General features: G+C 40.4%; 1 protein-coding gene across 1 annotated transcript in view; it reads right to left on the reverse strand.

Annotated features, from left to right (window-relative positions):
- The window catches only part of MYO3B (myosin IIIB), a 557,666-nt gene that overhangs the window by 290,413 nt on the left and 252,190 nt on the right, over window positions 1-15,063 (reverse strand). The window contains 1 exon segment of the mRNA XM_010602840.3: window positions 13,382-13,511. Within this exon segment, the coding sequence (XP_010601142.3) occupies window positions 13,382-13,511 (130 nt within the window).

Genomic DNA, 15,063 nt, shown 5'->3' on the forward strand with positions numbered 1-15,063 from the left:
CAAAAAACTCCTAACAAAAAAAAGCCCTGGCCTGGATGGCTTCACTGCAGAGTTCTACCAAACTTTCAGAGACGAGTTAACACCACTACTACTAAAGGTATTGCAGAGCATAGAAAAGGATGGAATACTCCCAAACTCATTCTATGAAGCCAGCATATCCCTGATATTAAAACCAGGTAAAGAAACCACAAAAAAAGAAAATTATAGACCTATACCCCTCATGAACTTAGATGCAAAAATCCGCAACAAAATTCTAGCCAATAGAATTCCACGACCTATCAAAAAAAAAAAAAAAATTCACCATGACCAAGTGGGATTCATACCAGCTATGCAGGGATGGTTCAAAATTAGAAAAACAATTAATGTAATCCGTCATAGAAATAAAACAAAAAAAAAAGAACCACATGATTTAAAAAAAAAAAAAAAAAGACTTGGGTTTCAGTTTTAGTTCCCATCTTGTTAGCCTTGCAGGAGTTACTGAGTTATTTAACAAATATTTATTGGGGGGTACTTAGTATGCACTAGGCACTGTTCTGGGTCCTGGATATACAGTGGTAACACAGGAGCAGTAAGAGCTCTGCTCTGAAGAGCTGGCAGTCTACTGAGGAGAGATAGACAGGACAATTTCAGCTCCCCACAGAGACCATTAAACAGAGTGAGGTGATAGAGTGAGTGAGGAGGTGGTGTGAGGTATTTTCCATTGGGTGGACAGAGAAGGCCTGTCCCTGCAGGTGGCATCTGAGCTGAATTCTGGATCACAAGATGGAAATGGATCTGTAAAGGTCTGGAGAAAGAATGTTCAAGGTAGAGGGAGAGCTGGTCCAGCCAGGAACAGATCTGGAATATCTGAGGAAGAGAATAAAGACAGAGTGATGGGGAGAATCCAAGGAGATGGAACTGGAGAGGCAGCCTGGCAGGCCAGGTCATGTATGTGTTTATAGCATGGAAAGGAGTTTTGATTTTATTCTAGGTGTGATGAGAAGTCATTGGAGGCTATAAGCAGGAAAGTGACATGATCTAATTTACATTTAAAAAAAGACTACAGTTTAGCTGTTAGGCTGTATGGGTAAGAATAGAAACAGGGAATCCAGATAGGGGGTTTAAGTGAGAGATGTTGGTGGCTTGGAGCATGTTTGTAGCAGTGAAAACGGAAAAATGAGATGAACCGAGGATATATTTTGGAAGTATAGCCAGTAGGCCTGCTATTAAATTGGCTATTAGGGACAAAGGAAGGGAATTCCTGAGAATGAGTCCTACGTTTCCAGTTTGAGCATCTGAGGGGATGGTGACTTCATTATCTGAAGTGGGGAAGGCTGGGAGGCAGAGGCAGTCCAGAGGGGGTCTTGGGCCTACGACTGCTAACCAAAAGGTCGGCAGTTTGAATCCACCAGGCGCTCCTTGGAAACTCTATGGGGCAGTTCTATTCTGTCCTATAAGGGTTGCCGTGAGTCAGAATTGGCCGGCAATGGTCAATGGGGCATTAAACATCCCAAAGGAGGCATCAAGGTGGCCAGGTTGGTTACAGGAATATGGAGCCAAGGGAAGTAGCCAGGGCAGTAAAAGTAAAATTTGGACATTGCTGGCATAAAGATGATGAGGTTACTAAGAGAGATTATACAGAGAGAAGGGAAGTCACAACTAAGCCCAGCTGCCCTCAAACGTTTAGAGAGCTGAACTGAGGAGGACAATCCAGCAAAGCACACTGGGAAGGGGTAGCCAGTGAAGGGGAATAAAGTGGATGCATTCCAATGGTACACTTAGTTACAGTGAAAGCCAAAAGAAAAAAAGGTTTTAAGGTCATTTGTGTTGCATGCTGCTGAGATAAGGACATTAGAGTGACCACTGGAAAGCCTGAGTGGTTTCAATGGAAGCAGTGGGATTAGAAGCCTTATTGGAATGGGTTGAGAAGAGAATGTAAATTGAGGAAGAAGAGACACCCACTAGAATCAAAGGTTTTATTGTGAAAATGAAACAGAAACAGGGCAAAAACAGAAGCAAATGAAGGGTCAAAAAAAAGGAAGATAATATGTTGATGAGAATGATTATATCAAGAGGAAGAAACAGGTGATGCAGAAGAATAACTGAAGGGTGCAAGTCCTTGTGAAGGTGAGAAAGGAGGGAGTATAGAACAGAGTGAAGAGCAGGGATGCTTCAGCCATTTAGATCAGAAGGAAGACAGGCAAAATGGGAACAGGTGCAGGTGGATGGGTACATTTGGTTCATCCATCTATTCATTTATTCAGCAAATACATATTGAGTGCTTACAAAGTACCAGTTATTGTTCAAGACTTTAGGGGTATAGTCATGGGCAAACCAGATAAAAATCCCTGCTTTTTTGGGGTTTACATTAGAGTAGAGGAAGGCAGACAATAAGTAAGATAAAAAGTAATATATATAGAATATTTTGTTTTTTTATAAGGTAGTGATAAGTGCTAAGGAGAAAAGTAAAACAGGGAATAGGGATACAAAATGTTGAGGAATAGGCTGAAATCTTAGGGTAGCCCAGAAGGGTAGATTTTGAAAGAAGTGAAGAAGCTAGTCATGGCTATGTCTCAGGGACTAATGTTCCAGGTAAAGGAAATAGCAAGTGCAAGGGCATCTACAAAAAACCTACAGCTAACATCATACTTAATGGTAAAAGACTGAATGCTTTCCCCTCAAGGCTGGGAACAAAGCAAGAATACCTGCTCTCACCACTTATATGCAGCATTGTACTAGAAGTCCTAACCAGTGCAAAAAGGCAAGAAAAAGAAATAAAAGGCATAACTTTGGAAAAGATGAAATAAAAGTGCCCTTATTTGCAGATGGGAAACCCTAGTGATGTAGCGGTTAAGAGCTATGGCCGCTAACCAAAAGGTTGGCATTTTGAATCCACCAGGAGCTCCTTGGAAACCCTATGAGGCAGTTCTACTTTGTCCTATAGGGTCATTATGAGTCGGAATCAACTTGACAGAAATGGGTTTGGTTTGCAGATGACATGATCGTCTATGCAGAAAATCCCAAGGAAACTACAACAACAACAACAACAAAAAACCCCAAAAACCTCCTAAAATTAATAAATGAGTTTAGCAAGGTTGTAGGATACAAGGCCAACCCACAAAAAAATCGATTGTACTTCTATATGCTAGCAGTGAACAACTGAAAAGCAAAATTCTAAATACACCATTTACACTAGCTGAAAAATCTGAAATACTTAGGTATAACTCTGATAAAACATGTACAGAATCTATATGCTGAAAACTACAAAATAATGACTAAAGAAATTAAAGAAAATCTAAACAGAGAGACATACTGTGTTCATGGATTGAAAGACTCAACATAGCAAAAATGTCAGTTCTCCCTAAACTGATCCATAGATTTAATATAATCCTAATCATAATCTCAGAAGGATTTTGTAGCTAATTTTAAAACTTATATGGAAAGGCAACAGAACTAGAATAGCCAAAACAATTTTGAAAAAGAATAAAATTGGAGGAATCACACTACTCAATGTTAAGACTTACTACAAAGCTAAAGTAGTCAAGACAGTGTAGTATTAGTGACGAGATAAATACAGAGATCAACGGAATAGAATAGAGTCCAGATCTACACAAACAGAGCCAAGTGATTTTTGACAAAGGTGCAAAAGAAACTCAATAAAGAAAAAGCAGTCATTTCTACAAATGATTTTGAAATAATTGGTCACGCATATGAAAAAAAAATAAACCTAGACCTCATAGCATACACAAAAATTAACTCAAAATGGTTCCTAGCTCTAAATCTAAGTGTTTATTTAGAATCTAGTCACACATAGCTACACAGAGTCCTTGGGTACACGCTGTTCTCTCTAGCTGATCTTCAATACCCTTGCTCAACGTCTCCTTTCTCCCTCTGAAGCTGTCCTTTTCAGGAGCCCACTCTGACCACCCACACCATTTCAGATCAGCACCATGAGCCCCACCCTCAGCTCAGCAGCCTGCCACCATTTTCCTGTCTTGCCTTCCTCCTCAAACCCTCCCTCTGCCCTTAAGAACACTTTCCTCAGTGTTCTCTCCACTTAACCATCCCACTCCCACCTCCCTCCTTTCCTGTGCTGTAGACCCTGGCTTAGAATGCCTCATTAGTCTCGTTTTCCCCAATTTTCTCCAGCCTATTTTTAAAAATTCTCCTCCATGAAGACTTTCTTAGTTAAAAAGAAGTATTTCTCCATGTTGAACCATGATATTTCCCTGACTTTTCCTTCTATGTTTATTTCTATTGGCATAGTATTAATATTGCCCCATTTATTAATACATGCTTGTTCAAATTTTACATTTTTTTGTATATCCTTCACACGTTTTAGGGCTTGGCACTGACCACTCTGAGACTTTCTTGTATTCCTTTCAGAAGGTACCTATGCATAGCACTATGTCCAGATAGATGCTAAACAGATATCTATTAACTGAGAAATATTCTCAAATTAAATACAGAGTAGGGGACTGCAGTGGAAGGAGATCACTCCCAGGACTCCCTGGCAGGGCTGGCCCATTAGAGCCCCCATTTTAGAAAGAGCTAGCCACTGTCCATGTCTGTGGCCCTGAAACTTTGTCACAGTGTCAGCTCACCCTGCCACACCCATCTGCTAGAAGGAAGGAGCAGCTATAATTGGAATATGGAGTGCTGAGAAATGGTTATAAAAGGCACACTTTCAACGATGAATTATCAAATATAATAATAAGAAAATACAAACAGCATAAGACGAAACAAATAAATGGGATTTCATAAAAATTAAATACTTTTGTTCATCAAAAGACTTTACCAAAAAAGTGAAAAGACAAGCTACCAACTAGGAGAATATCTTTGGAAAACATATACCCTAGTAAGAATCTAATAACCATAATATATATATAACTTCAACAACAAACAAAAAGACAAATAATCCAATCAAAAATGGTCAAATGACTTGAATAGACATTTCAGCAAAGAGGATATTCAAATGGCCAACAAACACATAAAAAGACACTCATTGTCTTTAGCCATCAGAGATACAAATCAAAACCACAATGAGATACCATTTCACTCTCACTAAAGTCGTTGGATGGCTAACAGAAGAAAACAAACAAAAAGTGGAAGATAACAAATGTTGGTGAAGATGTGGGGAAATTGGAATCCTTTATCACCTGCTGGTGAGAATCAAAATGGTACAGCCATTGTGAAAAACCGTGTGGTGGTTCCTCAAAAAACTAAAAACAGAACTACATAAACCCATTGCTGTCAAGTCAATTCTGATGACCCAACAATTCACTGCTAGAAATTTCAACCCAAGAGACTTGAAAGCAGTGATGCAAACAGACGTATGTACACCAGTGTTCACTGAAGCACTATTCACAATAGCCAAAAGGTGAAAACAACCTAAATGCCCGTTAACAGATGAATGGATAAATAAGAGGTGGTACATGTACAATGTACATGTACAATGGAATACTACTCATCCAGAAAGAGAAATGAATTACTGATACATCCTACAACATAGATGGAGCTTGAAGACATTATGATGAATAAGTCAATCGCAACAGGACAAATATTGTATAACCTCACTTATGTAAAATACAAGAACAGGCAAATGTATAGATAATAAGTTTATTAGCGGTTACCACAGGTAGGAGGGAGAGGGTAAGGGGGAATTATTGCTTATGGAGCACTGAGTTTCTACTCATGGTGATGGAAAATGGCATCAATAAAGGGCAATGGTTGTACTGCTGATTGGTGTAATTGATGTCACTAAATTACACACTTGTAATATGTTGAACTGGCAAACATTGTGTGATATACATACATACTTTTTTTTTTTTATGACAATAAAAAAGAACAGTAACTGCTGAAGTTGCTTATGTACAACCAAATATCTCATGGAATTTGCTTCCTTGGTCTGGGGATTTAAGGTCATGGTCTCATGGGACATTCTAATTAATTGGCCTAATATTGTTTTTAGTGCTTCTGTTCTGCCTCCTAGTTTGTTGTGTAGTGCCTGGGGTCTTAAAAGGCTTGCAAATAGCCATCAGAGGTACAACAATTGACCTCTATTCACCTGGAGAAACAGAGAAAAGAACAGTCAGGAATATGAGGAGGAAATGAAATACGTGGCTGATTGCCTCCAGGAACAACTGCCTCCTTTGCCATGAGACCAGAAGAACTGGATGGTGTCCTGCTACCATTACTGAATGTTCTGATCAAAGATTCTACAGAAGAATCCTGATCAAAAGGAGAAAATGCAAAACAGAATTTCAGTTCTCATGGAATCCAGTGTTTCTGGAGCCACTGAGGCTAGATGAACCCCTGAAACTATTGCCCTGACATAATCTTTAAACCTGAAACCAAAATATCCCCTGAAGCCCTCTTTAAACCAAACAACAGTCTAGCTTAATTAGTAAAGAATGTCAGCTGTGAGCACTGTGCTCTTTTAAAGAACTGTCTACATGGGATCACCTTGATAACAACAACTCATAGATCAGATAGGAAGCTCAGGGAGAAGAAAGTTAATGTAAATAGGGGAGAAACAAATCAGAAAAGGAGGGTGAAAATGGCTGTACAATTTGAAGAATGTAATCAATGTCACTAAATTGTACATGTAGAAATTGTTAAACTGGTGTATTTTGCTGTGTATACTTCCAACAACAACAACAAAAAATGACACCCTTTTTTTTTTTTTTTTCTCAAAGAGCGTAGGAGTCCCTGGGTGGTACAAACGGTTAAGCACTGGGCTACTAACCAAACAGTTGAAAGTTTGAACCACCCAGGGGTGCCTTGAAAGAAAGGCCTGGCAATCTACTTCAGAAAGGTCATAGCCATGAAAATCCTATGGAGTGGAGTTCTACTGTGAAACACATGGGGTTGCCATGAGTCAAAATCAACTTGACGGCAACAGGTCGAAGAGCTTAATGACATTAATTTTGAGAGTTGCAGAATTAGGTGAAGAGAGACTTCACTGTTGATTTTCACAGCAAATCAAATTCCAAGGGAAAGACCTGAGCAAACTCAGACAGAAGGAGGCAAAACTCTGTTCCAAACTCTGAAGCAAAACCAGATTTTAAGGCTCAGAGAATGTTCCATTTGGTGCTGCTCTTGTTTTTTCTTGCTTCTCCTAAGTTCTTAACCCCTTTAAAACCCCAGACTATGATTTAGAAGTCAGAACTTAGACAAAGACAAAAATGGATTTTTCAAGTTCCGTTTCAAACCTCCTTTCCTCTTTCATCCCCTGACCCTTCTGAACTTTTCTCTAGTTTACTAGTAGCAAGTAGAACATACCCCAATCAGGAAAATATGCCATGAAACCTTGTTACAGTATCTTTTAATGTTTTCTACCTAGATCATTCAGTTTGAAAAGGCCCAGCTGACGGGTTATAAAGCAGTATTGCTGCCGCATCAAATTTTCAAATGTAAAATCTTCAGAGAATTTCATATCAATAGGTAAGACTACAAAGAATATTTCATCACATCTGAAGTGGCCCATACTTCAGAGGGGGGAGAGGGGTAGAGAGAAGCCACATTGACTGGGGCTGCCTCAGTTTACCAGGTCATATGAGAACCTTGGGCATATGAGCGTGGCCCTCAGGCACAAGGTCTCTATCACCAGACGCATCTGTGCCAGTGGAACAGGCAGCTGCAGAAACCTACAGAAGCCCTATCTCTTGATAACCCTGAGTCTTACAATTTCACTCTTCCCCTATGTTTTTTAACCTTGGAACTCTGGGATGTATGAAATGAATGGGAAAGTAGGAGGAGGAAACAGGAAAATGTCAATTGGATTACTATCTCTGATTTTTAGATTATTGTTTTACACATACACATACACACACACTCACATACACACACAGAGGTGGACTCTCTTAACCTTGATAAGAGATTAAGCACCAGTACTTCTTTTTGATACCCATTAAGGAAGAGAGAGGAGTCCCTGGGTGATGCAAAGAGTTAAGCACTTGGCTGCTAATCGAAAGGTTGGAGGTGCGAGTCCACCCAGAGGTACCTAGGAAGAAAGGCCAGGTGATCTACTTTGAAACATCAGCCATTGAAAACCCTGTGGAGCACAGTTCTATTCTGACACCACGTGAGTTGGAGTTGACTTGATGGCAACTGGTTAATGAAAGGATTGCTACCTGCCCAGCGCCCCAGCGAGGTTGATTTAAAAGGACAGGAATGTCAGGCTGAGGCTCACTGATGCCTTTTTTTTTTTTCTGAAGCAAAGGACAGCCCAATTTAGCTACTGTTGCTGTTGTTAGGTGCTGCCGAGTTGGTTCCAACTCATAGCAACCCTATATACAACAGAACAAAACACTGCCTGATCGTGTATCATCCTCTCAACTGTTGTTATGTTTGAGCCTAGTGTTGTAGCGACTGTATCAATCCATCTTGTTGAGGGTCTTCCTCTTTTTTGCTGACCCTCTACTTTACCAAGCATGATGCCCTTCTCCAGGGGCTGGTCCCTCCTGATAGCATGTCTGAAGTGTGTGAGACGAAGTCTTGACATCCTTGTTTCTAAGGAGCATTCTGGCTGTACTTCTCCCAAGACAGATTTGTTCATTCTTCTGGCAGTCCATGGTATATTCAATATTCTTCACCAACACCATAATTTAAAGGCATCAATTCTTCTTTGGTCTTCCTTATTCATTGACCAGCTTTCATATGCATGCGAAGCAACTGAAAACACCATGGCTTGAGTCAGGTGCCACGTAGTCCTTAAAGTGACATCTTTACTTTTTGACACTTTAAAGAGGTCTTTTGCACCTTTTTTTTTTTTTTTTGCAGCAGATTTGCCCAATGCAATGTGTTGTTTGATTTCTTGACTGCTGATTCCATGGCTGTTGATTGTGGATTCAAGTAAAATGAAATCCTTGACAACTTCAATCTTTTCTCCATTTATCATAATGTTGTTTATTGGTTCAGTTGTGATGATTTCTGTTTTCTTTATGTTGAGGTGTAATCCATACTGAAGGCTGTAGTCTTTGATCTTCATCAATAAGTGCTTCAAGTACTCTTCACTTTCAACAAGCAAGGTTGTGTCATCTGCAAATCGGAAGTTGTTAATGAGTCTTCCTCCAATCCTTATGGCGAGTTCTTCTTCACACAGTCCAGCTCCTCTGACTTAGCTACTAGGAAACCTCAATTTAACTGGACAGGAAACTTTAAATAAAGAAAATAAAGTTTTTCTTTGCATTTTAAGGGTCTTCTTCTTTTAAAAAATCTTTTTATTGTGAAACAGAATTCACATATAGAAAAGTATGCAATACAGAAATGCACAGCTTAATACAATATTATAAAGCAAACATCCATGCAACCACCAGGTCAGGAAACAGAACACTGCCATCACCTGTAAGGGATCTTCTACACAAAAGATGTCTTCTCTTGAAATTGAGAAGTCTAAAACTGCATCTCTTTTAAAAGTTTGGGTCTAATTGCTTCCAAGGCTGCCCACCTTTGATCTTTTTCCTTTTTCCCTGTAACTCATCCCCAGAAAGAAGTTTGTAATTTATCATAATACATATGCCTACCAAACTAGTGCCCAATTTAATTTTAATAAAATAATTTTTAAGGGTCTGAAGCAGGATAAAGAAAAATAACTCCCAAAATGGTTTCTCACGCTCTGAAATTATTAGCATATTCGTTTTCAAAACATCAGCTGAACGGGACTTGCTTTCAGCAGAAATGAGGAATAACAAGATGTATAGTCACTTCCCTCTTCATAAGGGAATAAATATTGGCAAACTCAGCAAAAACAGCACAACCTATTTCTTTCCAGTTAGGTTTTCCTTCCTTCAAAGACTGTGATACAAAAACAAAAATTTAGGATACATATGTCTTAAAATTTAGAATCTTAATTAATTTTCTGACATTTAACACAGGATGTACAAACACTTTAGAATTGAGGCTTGAGGGTAAATATATCATTATAAAGAGAGAAATTAGTGCACGATTCTAGACAAGAGGTGAAGGTAAAATAAAGTCCCAGTTGCTTTAGGGTAAAGCCATGTTAATCTTTCCCTCATTATCTCAGGTACTGCCTAAACAGTGCCTTCTTACTACAAGTTGCTCTAAAAATGTTTGATTGAGTGCATTTTACGTGAATAGTTTCAGAAAAAGGAAATACAGCCATGCTTATTAGGTTTGACATTTATTTGTAGCTCCTTAATTGTAATGAAAATGTAGGCTTGAAAAAGAAATTATGCATGATACATGTATGACTCAGGAATACAAGAAAGCTTATCAGGAAAACACATTTGTTTTCTAGTCTTATTTTTCACTTTTGTTTCCTTGGATATTTTTAGGTGTTGTGGAGTGCAGTTTCAACGCAAGATTCAGAAAAATTTACAGGACGAGAAGAAAGCTCTCTTGGAGAAAAGGAAAAAAAAAAAAAAAGGCAGCAGATGTTATCTCTTTGTTCCTGTTTCTCCCCACATTTAGGTTAGTAAAGGGAAAACAGAAAAAGCTGCAGAGCCTAACTTCTTTAATAGCGCCACCCAGTGGCCCAGGCTGTGAATTTGTTTTTATTTTGCCAGACTTTAAAAACTGGAAATTCCGAAGTTGTGAACAGATTTGCCAAGTTGTTACTCATATTTATGAGAGGGTTTAAATACCAGCTGCGGAGCCATTTGGACAGATATTAGTTCCAAGAGTATTTTACACATTCCCTAGTAATGGCTACATCTTTGCCTCTGTGCAGAAGCTGTCTGATGAGGAGTCTCTCCGTTAAAGAAGCACCAGTCCTGACCAAGCCCCCAGCCATCCTGGCTGTCCCCAAGAAAGGTCTAGAAAGGAAGATGGAAGGCAACCTTCTGATGGGCACCCTACTGTATTTGTTTACAGGAGCATGTTTTTAGAAAGTTAAGAGCCTGGTTTCAACTTTCCTTCCCAGTTATGATGAAACCAAGGTTGTAGACTGTGGCTTTTTTCGTAGCTAAGTTTTCATTCTTCTGCAAGTTGCTGAAAATCATATCTGGTAGCCACTCTCTTTTAGGATGCAGCGGCCCTATGCTAGACATGGGGGCCAATGATTTTAAGAGGGATGGGGGAAGAAAAGAAGAGGAAATTATGAACAATGATAAAGAGATTTCTCCCACACCTTTCTTAAAAGCACACCTACAGCTGTTTCCAGACATAGCCTCTAAAGCACATAGCCAAAGGGTAAGACATTACACAGTACTGGGGAAGCCAGCACAACTTGTTCAAGGGAAGGTCATGGAAGCTTTACAGGTGCATCAAACTTCCTGAAGGACCAAATTACTGGGCTGAGAGCTGTGGAGACCATGGTCTCAGTGAACATCTAGCTCAACTGGCATAACACAGTTTATGAAGAAAACGTTCTACATTCTACTTTGGCGAGTAGCATCTGGGGTCTTAAAGGCTTGTGAGTGGTCATCTAAGATATTCCACTGACCTCACCCCCTCTGGAGTGAGGGAGAATGAAGAAAACCATAGACGTAAGGTAAAGATTAGTCCAAAGGACTAATGGACCACAATTACCTACCACAGCCTCCACCAGACTGAATCCAGCACAACTAGACGGTGTCCGGCTACTACCACTGACTGCTCTGACAGGGATCACAATACAGCATCCTGGACAGAGCTGGAGAAAAATGTAGAACAAAATTCTAACTCACAAAAAATAAAAAATATAAAGAAGACCAGACTTACTAGTCTGACAGAGACTGGAGAAACCCCAAGAGTATGGCCGCCAGACACCCTTTTAGCACAGTAATGAAGTCACTCCTGAGGTTCACCCTTTAGCCAAAGATTAGACAGGCCCATAAAACAAAACGAGACTAAGGGGCACACCAGCCCAGGGGCAAGGACAAGAAGGCAGGAGGAGACAGGAAAGCTTGTAATGGTGTAGGGCAATGCTATTCAGCTATATGCATCCCTTCCCTAATGGAATCAGCTTTGCTCTTCCCTAAGCATAAAAACATGCTGGGGATGAATTTGGGATGGACTTGGGCTAAGGTACAAGGCTGGGAGTTGCATGACTGGGCCAGTGGCCAAGGCCGAAGAATGCCTTAGGAACAAGAAGGAAAACGTCTGGGCCTGGATGTGAAGTCCCTGGGAACACTGACTGCCCAAGGACATGGGAGAAAACAATGAGCCTTTCCCAGCTAGAATGGTATATAAGCTTGAGTCCCTTGATAGGTGGTTGCAGAAAATACTCCAGCCGGCTCCAGCCGGCCGCCACTGGAGAGCAGCTGCTTGCCCGTGTCAGTAAGTTTCCCTGAACGCATGAATCTGGAAAGGGCTACGTGTCAATTCTTCGGATCATCTGCCAGGGCACACAGCGAGGGTCTTTCCTTGCTGGGGCTGTCCCCCGACAAATGGGGAACCCCCAAAGTCGAGAAGGAGAGAGTGTTGACATGTCATGGGGTTGGCAACTAATGTCACAAAACAGTGTGTGGATTAATTGTTTAATGAGAAGCTAATTTACTTCGTAAAGCTTCATCTAAAATACAATGAAAACAACAACAACCAAGGCACACAGCCCTTGAGAACAGAGCTATGAGAGGATCAAGCTGGCTGCCCTGCAAAGGCAGCAGAATCACAGATAAATCAAAGGAATCTGACCCAGTTGGAACCCATTTGGCAAAACAGCAAAGACTCAGAAGTTCTGTTCTTTGGCCCTTGTTCTCTGCTTCCTGGCATGGGGACTGGCTGAATGATTTAAAACAAAAGAAAAAAACCTAACATTAAGTAGGACATGTTCCAAGCAGGACTTGGAACCCGTTCGTTCCTGGTTCGAGTCCTTGCTGAGATTTTGCATTTCTAACAAGTTCCTGGGAAGTCATACATAAGTATCACCTGGGAATCTTGTTAAAATGTAGATTTTGATTCAGCGTATCTGGGGTAGGAGGAACCCTTTGAAGCCCTGGTTCTGAGACGGTTAGGAGAAGGCTGGCGTGCGGCTGACGACTGGCTGCAAAGTTGGACCAGGTGACCTCTGAGGAGCACACAGCTGGATGAGCCCCTGACTGAACGCACTCTCTTCACTTGGAATCAGACGTCAACAGAAAGGACCTTCTCAGTATATCCAGGTAAACTGAAACCACTCTAGACTGCTTAATATCAATTAATAATAAAATATGGTTTTATAAGTGGACGAATGAAAACGGACAGGCAGAGAACGTGAGAAGTCTAAGAGTTGATGTTTTGGAAAGTGTGTATGTGTACATGTGTATATAAACTGATGTTACGCAATTAAGTTAAAAAAGAAATGACCACTTTTTAAAGCTGCTTTCCTTGACCTCAGTTGGAAGGACCCTTACTCCTGCTTAAAGAAGTTCAAAACGTTACCAGCATAGCCCTGGCAATATTTAGATTCTAACTGGAAAACTTCACCTGGCCTTGTAGAAGCAGGACGACCATGGCTGTCTGGGTTTTCAAGTACCTGTTTTGGTCAAAGGGATTGAGAAGAGTTGCTGAAGAAGCTTGTTTTTTGACGTCCTCAGGACTACAACCACATCGGCAGGAAGAGTGTCTCTGTTCTTCTCAAGAACCCCAGAGGCATCGTACAATACCTGCAACATGAGTAGCAAATAGCAAATTAGCTAAAACCACTGTTCATTTGTTGGCAACACAGGTAAGTTGTCCGAGGTCAGTCATTAGTTAACTTCTGCATGGAATTCCTCTTAACACAACAATTCTTTTAAATCCAGAGCATCAGATAAGGAGAAAAAATTTAAATTAAAAAAAATTTTTTTATTGTGCTTTAGGTGAAAGTTTACAGCACAAACTAGTCTGTCATTCAAAAATTGATACACAATTTGTTCTGTGACATTGGTTGCGATCCCTGCAATGTGTCAACACTCTCCCTCTTTCTACCCCGGGTTCCCCATGTCCATTTGTCCAGTTTTCCTGTCCCTTCCTGACTTCTACTCTTTTCTTTTGGACAGGTGTTGCCCATTTGGTCTCATATACTTGATTGAACTAAGAAGCACATTCCTCACACATGTTATTATTTGTTTTATAGGCCTGTCTAATCTTTGGCTGGAAGATGGACTTATGGAGTGGCTTCAGTTCTTTTTGCAGGGTGTCTAGGGACCATAGTCTCAGGGGTTTCTCCAGTCTCTGTCAGACTAGCAAGTCTAGTCTTTTTTTGTGAATTTGAATTTTGTTCTATGTTTTTCTCCTGCTCTGTCTGGGACACTCTATTGTGATCCTTGTCTGAGCCACAGGTGCTGGAAACCAGGTACCATCTAGTTCTTCTGGGCTGAAGCTGGTGGAGGCTGTGGTTCATGTGGTCTGTTAGTCCTTTGAACTAATATTTTCCTTGTATCTTTGATTTTTTTTCATTCTCCTTTGCTCTAGATGGGATGGGACCAGTAGATGTATCTTAGATTGCCGCTCACAAGCTTTTAAGACCCCAGATGCTACTCGTTAAAGTAGGATGTAGGACATTTTCTTTATGAACCACGTTATGCCCACTGACCTAGTTGTCTTCTGAGACTGAGGTCTTCAGCCCTCGGTCCAAGTAACTCTGTCCCTCAAGGTGTTTGGATGTGTCTAGGAAGCTTCTGTAACAACTTTGCCTTGGTCAAGTTGTGCTGACTTCCCCTATGCTGTGTGTTGTCTTTCCCTTCACCAGAGTTAACACTTGTTTACTAGTTAGCGATTTCCCCTCTCCATCCCTCCCCTTCCTTGTAACCACTGTGAGTAAACCTTTTCTTGAGTTTTTAGAATAGTGGTCTCATACAATATTTGTCCTTTTGTGATTGACTTATTTCACTCAGCATAATGCCCTCTAGATTCATCCACGTCATGGGATGTTTCATGGATTCATCGTTCTTTATTGTTGCGTAGTATTCGTTAGTATGTGTGTATGTACCATAGTTTGTTTATCCATTTACCTGTTGATAGGCATTTAGATTGTTTCCATCATTTTGCTATTGTGCAAAATGCTGCAGTGAGCATAAGTGTGCATGTGTCTATTCATGTAATGGCTCTTATTTCTCTAGAATCTATTCCTAGGAGTAGATTGCTGGATCATATAGTATTTCTATTTCTAGCTTTTTAAAGAGGCACCATTTTTTAAATCTTTTTCCATTGTGGTTGTACCATTTTACATTCCCA

Source organism: Loxodonta africana, chromosome 6 (assembly GCF_030014295.1).
Source record: "Loxodonta africana isolate mLoxAfr1 chromosome 6, mLoxAfr1.hap2, whole genome shotgun sequence".
Classification (NCBI taxonomy): domain Eukaryota; kingdom Metazoa; phylum Chordata; class Mammalia; order Proboscidea; family Elephantidae; genus Loxodonta; species Loxodonta africana.